Below are 10,362 nucleotides of genomic sequence, written 5' to 3' on the forward strand. Positions count from 1 at the left end.
TCTCTGTACATGGTGAGTGTTGTATGAGTAGTGGGCACTCTCTGTACATGGTGAGTGGTGTATGAGTAGTGGGCACTCTCTGTACATGGTGAGTGGTGTATGAGTAGTTGGCTCTCTCTGTACATGGTTAGTGGTGTATGAGTAGTGGGCACTCTCTGTACATGGTGAGTGGTGTATGAGTAGTGGGCACTCTCTGTACATGGTGAGTGGTGTATAAGTAGTGGGCACTCTCTGTACATGGTGAGTGGTGTATGAGTAGTGGGCACTCTCTGTACATGGTGAGTGGTGTATGAGTAGTGGGCACTCTCTGTACATGTTGAGTGGTGTATGAGTAGTGGGTTCTCTCTGTATATGGTGAGTGGTATATGAGTAATGGGCACTCTCTGTACATGGTGAGTGGTGTATGAGTAGTGGGCTCTCTCTGTACATGGTGAGTGTTGTATGAGTAGTGGGCTCTCTCTGTACATGGTGAGTGGTGTATGAGTAGTGGGCACTCTCTGTATATGGTGAGTGGTGTATGAGTAGTGGGCACTCTCTGTACATGGTGAGTGGTGTATGAGTAGTGGGCACTCTCTGTACATGGTGAGTGGTATATGAGTAGTGGGCACTCTCTGTACATGGTTTGTGGTATATGAGTAGTGGGCACTCTCTGTACATGGTGAGTGGTATATGAGTAGTGGGCACTCTCTGTACATGGTGTGTGGTATATGAGTAGTGGGCACTCTCTGTACATGGTGTGTGGTATATGAGTAGTGGGCACTCTCTGTACATGGTGAGTGTTGTATGAGTAGTGGGCACTCTCTGTACATGGTGTGTGGTATATGAGTAGTGGGCACTCTCTGCACATGGTGAGTGTTGTATGAGTAGTGGGCACTCTCTGTACATGGTGTGTGGTATATGAGTAGTGGGCACTCTCTGTACATGGTGTGTGGTATTTGAGTAGTGGGCACTCTCTGTACATAGTGAATGGTGTATGAGTAGTGGGCACTCTCTGTACATGGTGAGTGGTGTATGAGTAGTGGGCACTCTCTGTACATGGTGAGTGTTGTATGAGTAGTGGGCACTCTGTACATGGTGAGTGGTGTATAAGTAGTGGGCACTCTCTGTACATGGTGAGTGGTGTATGAGTAGTGGGCACTCTCTGTACATGGTGAGTGGTGTATGAGTAGTGGGCACTCTCTGTACATGGTGAGTGTTGTATGAGTAGTGGGCACTCTGTACATGGTGAGTGTTGTATGAGTAGTGGGCACTCTCTGTACATGGTGTGTGGTGTATGAGTAGTGGGGACTCTCTGTACATGGTGTGTGGTGTATGAGTAGTGGGGACTCTCTGTACATGGTGTGTGGTGTATGAGTAGTGGGCACTCTCTTTACATGGTGAGTGGTGTATAAGTAGTGGGCACTCTCTGTACATGGTGAGTGGTGTATGAGTAGTGGGCACTCTCTGTACATGGTGAGTGGTGTATGAGTAGTGGGCACTCTCTGTACATGGTGAGTGTTGTATGAGTAGTGGGCACTCTCTTTACATGTTGAGGGGTATATGAGTAGTGGGCACTCTCTGTACATGGTGAGTGTTGTATAAGTAGTGGGCACTCTCTGTACATGGTGAGTGGTGTATGAGTAGTGAGCACTCTGTACATGGTGAGTGGTGTATGAGTAGTGGGCACTCTCTGTACATGGTGAGTGGTATATGAATAGTGGGCACTCTCTGTACATGGTGAGTGGTGTATGAGTAGTGGGCACTCTCTGTACATGGTGAGTGGTATATGAGTAGTGGGCACTCTCTCTGTATATGGTGAGTGGTGTATGAGTAGTGAGCACTCTGTACATGGTGAGTGTTATATGAGTAGTGGGCACTCTCTGTACATGGTAAGTGGTGTATGAGTAGTGGGCACTCTCTGTACATGGTGAGTGGTGTATGAGTAGTGGGCACTCTCTGTACATGGTGATTGGTGTATGAGTAATGGGCTCTCTCTGTACATGGTGAGTGTTATATGAGTAGTGGGCATTCTCTGTACATGGTGAGTGTTATATGAGTAGTGGGCACTCTGTACATGGTGATTGGTGTATGAGTAGTGGGCTCTCTCTGTACATGGTGAGTGTTATATGAGTAGTGGGCTCTCTCTGTACATGGTGAGTGGTATATGAGTAGTGGGCACTCTCTGTACATGGTGAGTGGTGTATGAGTAGTGGGCTCTCTCTGTACATGGTGAGTGGTGTATGAGTAGTGGGCACTCTCTGTACATGGTGAGTGGTATATGAGTAGTGGGCACTCTCTGTACATGGTGAGTGGTATATGAGTAGTGGGCACTCTCTGTACATGGTGAGTGTTGTATAAGTAGTGGGCACTCTCTGTACATGGTGAGTGGTATATGAGTAGTGGGCACTCTCTGTACATGGTGAGTGTTGTATAAGTAGTGGGCACTCTCTGTACATGGTGAGTGGTGTATGAGTAGTGAGCACTCTGTACATGGTGAGTGGTATATGAGTAGTGGGCACTCTCTGTACATGGTGAGTGGTGTATGAGTAGTGGGCACTCTCTGTACATGGTGAGTGGTATATGAGTAGTGGGCACTCTCTGTACATGGTGAGTGGTGTATGAGTAGTGGGCACTCTCTGTATATGGTGAGTGGTGTATGAGTAGTGGGCACTCTGTACATGGTGAGTGTTATATGAGTAGTGGGCACTCTCTGTACATGGTGTGTGGTATATGAGTATTGGGCTCTCTCTGTACATGGTGAGTGTTATATGAGTAGTGGGCACTCTCTGTACATGGTGAGTGGTATATGAGTAGTGGGCACTCTGTACATGGTGATTGGTGTATGAGTAGTGGGCACTCTCTGTATATGGTGAGTAGTGTATGAGTAGTGGGCACTCTGTACATGGTGATTGGTGTATGAGTAGTGGGCTCTCTCTGTACATGGTGAGTGTTATATGAGTAGTGGGCACTCTCTGTACATGGTGAGTGGTATATGAGTAGTGGGCACTCTCTGTACATGGTGAGTGGTATATGAGTAGTGGGCACTCTCTGTACATGGTGAGTGGTATATGAGTAGTGGGCACTCTCTGTACATGGTGAGTGGTGTATGAGTAGTGGGCTCTCTCTGTACATGGTGAGTGGTGTATGAGTAGTGGACACTCTGTACATGGTGAGTGTTATATGAGTAGTGGGCACTCTCTGTACATGGTGTGTGGTATATGAGTAGTGGGCACTCTGTACATGGTGAGTGGTGTATGAGTAGTGGGCACTCTCTGTACATGGTGTGTGGTATATGAGTAGTGGGCACTCTCTGTACATGGTGAGTGGTGTATGAGTAGTGGGCACTCTGTACATGGTGAGTGTTGTATGAGTAGTGGGCACTCTCTGTACATGGTGAGTGGTATATGAGTAGTGGGCACTCTCTGTACATGGTGAGTGGTATATGAGTAGTGGGCACTCTCTGTACATGGTGTGTGGTATATGAGTAGTGGGCACTCTCTGTACATGGTGAGTGGTGTATGAGTAGTGGGCACTCTCTGTACATGGTGAGTGGTATATGAGAAGTGGGCTCTCTCTGTACATGGTGTGTGGTATATGAGTAGTGGGCTCTCTCTGTACATAGTGTGTGGTATATGAGTAGTGGGCACTCTCTGTACATGGTGAGTGTTGTATGAGTAGTGGGCACTCTCTGTACATGGTGAGTGGTATATGAGAAGTGGGCTCTCTCTGTACATGGTGTGTGGTATATGAGTAGTGGGCACTCTCTGTACATGGTGAGTGGTATATGAGTAGTGGGCACTCTCTGTACATGGTGTGTGGTATATGAGTAGTGGGCACTCTCTGTACATGGTGAGTGGTATATGAGTAGTGGGCACTCTCTGTACATGGTGAGTGGTATATGAGTAGTGGGCACTCTCTGTACATGGTGAGTGTTGTATAAGTAGTGGGCACTCTTTGTACATGGTGAGTGGTATATGAGTAGTGGGCACTCTCTGTACATGGTGAGTGTTGTATAAGTAGTGGGCACTCTCTGTACATGGTGAGTGGTGTATGAGTAGTGAGCACTCTGTACATGGTGAGTGGTATATGAGTAGTGGGCACTCTCTGTACATGGTGAGTGGTGTATGAGTAGTGGGCACTCTCTGTACATGGTGAGTGGTATATGAGTAGTGGGCACTCTCTGTACATGTTGAGTGGTGTATGAGTAGTGGGCACTCTCTGTATATGGTGAGTGGTGTATGAGTAGTGGGCACTCTGTACATGGTGAGTGTTATATGAGTAGTGGGAACTCTCTGTACATGGTGTGTGGTATATGAGTATTGGGCTCTCTCTGTACATGGTGAGTGTTATATGAGTAGTGGGCACTCTCTGTACATGGTGAGTGGTATATGAGTAGTGGGCACTCTGTACATGGTGATTGGTGTATGAGTAGTGGGCACTCTCTGTATATGGTGAGTAGTGTATGAGTAGTGGGCACTCTGTACATGGTGATTGGTGTATGAGTAGTGGGCTCTTTCTGTACATGGTGAGTGTTATATGAGTAGTGGGCACTCTCTGTACATGGTGAGTGGTATATGAGTAGTGGGCACTCTCTGTACATGGTGAGTGGTATATGAGTAGTGGGCACTCTCTGTACATGGTGAGTGGTATATGAGTAGTGGGCACTCTCTGTACATGGTGAGTGGTGTATGAGTAGTGGGCTCTCTCTGTACATGGTGAGTGGTGTATGAGTAGTGGACACTCTGTACATGGTGAGTGTTATATGAGTAGTGGGCACTCTCTGTACATGGTGTGTGGTATATGAGTAGTGGGCACTCTGTACATGGTGAGTGGTGTATGAGTAGTGGGCACTCTCTGTACATGGTGTGTGGTATATGAGTAGTGGGCACTCTCTGTACATGGTGAGTGGTGTATGAGTAGTGGGCACTCTGTACATGGTGAGTGTTGTATGAGTAGTGGGCACTCTCTGTACATGGTGAGTGGTATATGAGTAGTGGGCACTCTCTGTACATGGTGAGTGGTATATGAGTAGTGGGCACTCTCTGTACATGGTGTGTGGTATATGAGTAGTGGGCACTCTCTGTACATGGTGAGTGGTGTATGAGTAGTGGACACTCTCTGTACATGGTGAGTGGTATATGAGAAGTGGGCTCTCTCTGTACATGGTGTGTGGTATATGAGTAGTGGGCACTCTTTGTACATGGTGAGTGGTATATGAGTAGTGGGCACTCTCTGTACATGGTGAGTGGTATATGAGTAGTGGGCACTCTCTTTACATGTTGAGGGTGTCTCTTGGCTCTCGTTGTTTCCTCGTCTGTAATGTCCGTTCCCATCAGATAACATTCAGCCGCTTCCTCTTTCTCGATCACCTTGTGTAATCATTCCGCCCGCACATCGACCAGTTTACTGTTCTTACAGACACTTCAGCCTCCGCAGTCAGAGCCCATCGAGTCGTTACAGTGTGTCAGTCACTGTGGATTCTGAGGAGTCCTCTACAAACTCTTCTTATATGTAATTCTGCAGAGAACCTGCTATCTAATGGGGAATATAGAGAAATGTGTACGGAGCCGTGAGATGTGACGGGAGACGACCATTATATAGGTAAGTAACAATCCCAGGAGATATATATATATATATATAGGTAAGTGACAATCCCAGGAGATATATATATACATATGGGCTGTACCATCATGCCCCATATCACTATATACCAGCTGTGCATACAGAATTATATACAGGAGGTACTCATATGTCCTCCTCCAGACCCCTCTATCCCCCTCCAGACCCCTCTATCCCCCTCCAGACCCCTCTATCCCCCTCCAGACTCCCCTGTCCCCCTCCAGACCCCTCTATCCCCCTTCAGACTCCTCTGTCCCCCTCCAGACTCCCCTGCCCCCCTCCAGACTCCTCTGTCCCCCTCCAGACTCCTCTGTCCCCCTCCAGACTCCCCTGTCCCCCTCCAGACCCCTCTATCCCCCTCCAGACCCCTCTGTCTATCTCTAGACTCCTCTGTCCTCCTCCAGACTCCTCTGTCCCCCTCCAGACCCCTCTGTCTATCTCTAGACTGCTCTGTCCTCTTCCAGACTCCTCTGTCCCCCTCCAGACTCCCCTGTTCCCTCCAGACCCCTCTATCCCCCTCCAGACCCCTCTATCCCCCTCCAGACCCCTCTATCCCCCTCCAGACCCCTCTGCCTATCTCTAGACTCCTCTGTCCTCCTCCAGACTCCTCTATCCCCCTCCAGACTCCTCTGTCCTCCTCCTGACCCCTCTATCGCCCTCCAGACCCCTCTGTCTATCTCTAGACTCCTCTGTCCTCCTCCAGACTCCTCTATCCTCCTCCAGACTCCTATGTCCCCCTCCAGACCCCTCTGTCTATCTCTAGACTCCTCTGTCCTCCTCCAGACTCCTCTATCCCCCTCCAGACTCCTCTGTCCTTCTCCAGACTCCTCTGTCCTTCTCCAGACCCCTCTATCCCCCTCCAGACCCCTCTATCCCCCTCCAGACTCTCCTGTCCCCCTTCAGACCCCTCTATCCCACTCCAGACCTCTCTATGCCCCTCCAGACCCCATTTGTCCTCCTCCAGACCCCTCTGTCCTCCTTCAGACCCCTCTGTCCCCCTCCAGACCCCTCTGTCCCCCTCCAGACTCCTCTGACCTCCTCCAGACCCCTGTTTCCTCCTCCAGACCCCTCTGTCCTCCTCCAGACCCCTCTGTCTTCCTCCAGAACCCTCTGTCCCCTCCAGACTCCTCTGTCCTCCTTCAGACTCCTCTGTCCTCCTTCAGACTCCTCTGTCCTCTTCCAGACCCATCTGTCCTCCTTCAGACCCCTCTGTCCTCCTCCAGACCCCTCTGGCCTCATATGGACTCCTCTGTCCTCCTCCTCCAGACTCCTCTGTCCTCCTCCAGACCCCTCTGTCCTCTCCAGACTCCTCTGTCTCCAGACTCCTCTGTCCCCTCCAGACTCCTTTGTCCCCCCCCCCTCCAGACTCCTCTGTCCTCCTCCAGACTCCTTTGTCCCCTCCAGACTCTTCTGTCCCCCTCCGGACCATTCTGTCTCCTCCAGACCCCTCTGTCCCCCTTTAGACCCCTCTGTCCCTCCAGACTTCTCGTTCCTTCTGCAGACACCTCTGTCCTCCTTCAGACTCCTTTGTCCCTTTAAGACTTTTCTGTGCTTCTCCAGACCTCTCTGCCCCCTTTCAGACCCTTCTGTCCTCTTGAGACCATTGTGTCCACTCCATATTTCTCTGTCCTCTCCAGTCCCTCCTCAAGACTCTTCTGTCCCCTTCAGACACCTGTCTCCTCAGAATCCTCCATCTTTCCCAAGACTCCTTTGTCGCCTGCATATCTCACATTACTTTCTAGACCCCTATGTCCTGCTCCAGAACCCTCTGTTCTCCTTCAGACCTAGTTATCTCTCCATTCCAGTCTCCTCTTTTCTTTCCTCAATACTGCTCTGTCCTGTTCAGATTCCTCTGTCCCCCTCCAGATTCTTTTGTCCCCTTAAAGGGGTACTCCGGTGAAAACCTTTTTCCTTTTAAATCAACTGGTGGCAGAAAGTTAAACATATTTGTAAATTACTTCTATTAAAAAATCTTAATCCTTCCTGTACTTATTAGCTGACTTCTCTGTCCCCTTCAGACCCCTTTGTTTTCCTCCTCTAAACTTCTCTGTTCTCCCCCTCCAGACCCATCTGTTGTCCTCAAGATCACTTTGTTCCCACAATATTTCTCTGCCCCTCCAGACTCCTTTGTCCACTCAGGATCCTGTCCTTTCTAGACCCCTCTGTCTCCTCCTGAAACGTCTTGCGGTGCATTTTTTAAAGATAAACATCTGAAGTTTTACATGCCCGATCCTTCTATATATGACCCTGTAGAGGACATTGCACGGCTACAGATGGATCTAGATAGGTCGGGGGCTTGGGCTGTGGCAGATAAGGACATAATGTAAGGTTATGGAGTTGGGAAGGAAATCATCCACGATTATTTAGTAAATGGGGAAGCACTGGGGCACTGATATGGGAAAAAGGTAAAAAGGGTTGTGGGCACCAAGAAAAACATAACAGGGCTGGAGAGGGTTCAATGACAGGCAAGCAGATGAATAAATGGGATAGGTCAACTACAAAACCCAGAAAGATTTTCAGAATAAGGGATATGAGGCCAAATGAGGGGTAACCTATATAAAAAAAAACATATATAAGGGGTCAGTGCAGAGATCTCTGCACAGTTACCACCCAAGATAGTCGTAACGATACCAAGGGGGCATCCTCTACGTCTAGAGGACAGAAGGTTTCTACACCAGCACAGACGGGGGTTCTTTACTGTAAGAGCAGTGAGACTATGGAGATCTCTGCCAGTGGCCATGTGAACTCAATAAAAGAGTCTTGGAGGAGGGGCCTAGATACATTGCTGAAGAGTAATAATATTACAGGTTGTGAATACTAAATCTATAGGGACAGAACGTTTATCCAGGGATTTATTTTGAGGACAGGTTTGTAGAGGATGGGTTTCAAATCAGAAAAGTTTTTTTTTTCCTAAAGTGAGGAAAATTGTCTTCTTCTTAAAGGGGTACTCTGACCCTAGACATCTTATCCCCTATCCAAAGGATAGGAGATAAGATGTCTGATCGTGGGGGTCCCACCGCTCAGGAGCCCCGTGATCTCGGCTGGAGCACCCCAGACATCCGGTACACAGAGCAAACTTCACTCCCTGCCAGATGACTGGCAATGCGGGCGGAGGCTCATGACTTCACGCCCCACTCGTGACGTCAAGGCCACACACCCTCAATGCAAGTCTATGGGAGGGGGCGTGATGGTGTCTGGGTGCAGCAGGGACATCGCAGGGGTCCCCAGCGACAGAACCCTTACAATCAGACATCTTATCCCCTATGAGTTGGATAGGGGATAAGATGTCTAGGGGCAGAATACCCCTTTAATGGGGTTGTTTCCCTCCAGTAGAGGAACATTGTAGGATAAGAGGCTGGACTGGATTTATGTTACTAATGTCCAAGACACATCGCCCACACCTATCATTGACTCCTGATATTCTGTAATGACCTTTGTTGGACTTTCTTCTGTCATTGCAGAAGATGCGTCTTCTATAACTTGGATCCGGTAATGTCGACCTCCAGTCAACCCAACTGCAGCCACATCGGTGATTTCCTCCTCAGCGGGATCCCAAATCTTGAGGACTTAAACTTCTGGATGGGATTTCTTCTCATCTTGATGTACATTATTGCAGTCATGGGAAACTCCTCAATACTCTACATCATCAAGGTAGACAAGGAGCTCCATGAACCAATGTACATCTTTCTCTTCATGCTGTCATTGATAGACCTGCTGCTGGCCACCACAATCATGCCGAGAATGCTGGGAATCTTTTGGACAGATGACAGGGAGATCACATTTGATAATTGTCTGACCCAGATGTTCTTCATCCACTTCCTGTCTGCTCTTGAGTCCGGGATCTTGGTGGCCATGGCTGTAGATCGCTATGTGGCCATCTGCCACCCTCTACGATACTCGTCTATTCTCACCATTGAGAGGATTTGTAAGATGTCTGCCCTAATAGTAGGGAGAGGCGCTCTTGTTATGATACCCATCCCTCTCATCATTAAGAGGCTTCCGGAGTGGAAGGGTAACGTCTTGTTTCATTCCTACTGCCTGCACCAAGAGGTGATGAATCTGGCTTGTGGGGACATCATGGTCAATGTCATCTATGGACTCTTTGTCATTCTTTCGGTCATGGGTGTGGACTCAATCTTCATCTCCCTCTCTTACCTGCTGATCATTAAGACGGTGCTTGGTCTGGTTGAAGAAGCCAGTATGAAGGCCTTCAGCACCTGCGCGGCCCATATCTGCGCCGTCCTCATGTACTACATCCCATTGATTGGTCTCTCCGTTGTGCACAGGTTCATGAAGAACACCACTCCATACCTTCATATTTTCTTTGGGAACGTCTATCTCCTGCTTCCCCCCGTTATTAACCCCTTAGTCTATGGGATTAAAACCAAACAGATCCGCATCGGGTTTAAAAAGTTATATAATAAAATTCTACATCAGGTTAAAACCTCCAGGAACATATGACCTGAGCAGAACAAGCAGGACGCCGAATCATCAAGACCCAACGGAAGATTTACATGTCGTTCTATGAAGAGACGGACCATAACCTGACTGACTGTGATATTTGGGATCGTGCTTTAACTAGGTCAATAATGATGGGTATGGGGGGGCACTAGAAGGTCTAGTCAAAAATGGTTCCACCATAGTGTATGACCTCCTCTCCATCCCAGTGTAAAGCCTCCATGACACCCATTATCCCGCACTGGCAAATATGTCTCAGGCTTTACCAATTCCCTATTTTTTTTTCTTTTTCTGACTTGAATCATG

At 48.5% G+C, this 10,362-nt stretch overlaps 1 protein-coding gene across 1 annotated transcript; it reads left to right on the forward strand.

The window, feature by feature from the left end:
- Positions 1–5,421: 5,421 nt before the first annotated feature.
- On the forward strand, positions 5,422–10,059 carry LOC130358137 (olfactory receptor 51E1-like). Its single transcript, XM_056560965.1, has 2 exons — positions 5,422–5,580; positions 9,060–10,059. The coding sequence occupies exon 2, from the start codon at positions 9,091–9,093 to the stop codon at positions 10,057–10,059; it is 969 nt and encodes a 322-aa protein (XP_056416940.1). The 5' UTR covers positions 5,422–5,580; positions 9,060–9,090.
- The last annotated feature ends 303 nt before the right edge of the window (positions 10,060–10,362 follow it).

This window comes from Hyla sarda, chromosome 2 (assembly GCF_029499605.1).
Source record: "Hyla sarda isolate aHylSar1 chromosome 2, aHylSar1.hap1, whole genome shotgun sequence".
Lineage (NCBI taxonomy): Eukaryota > Metazoa > Chordata > Amphibia > Anura > Hylidae > Hyla > Hyla sarda.

Coding starts and splice junctions, on each gene's coding strand:
- LOC130358137 (XM_056560965.1), top strand. CDS start 9,091: ATGTCGACCTCCAGTCAACCCAACTGCAGCCACATCGGTGATTTCCTC.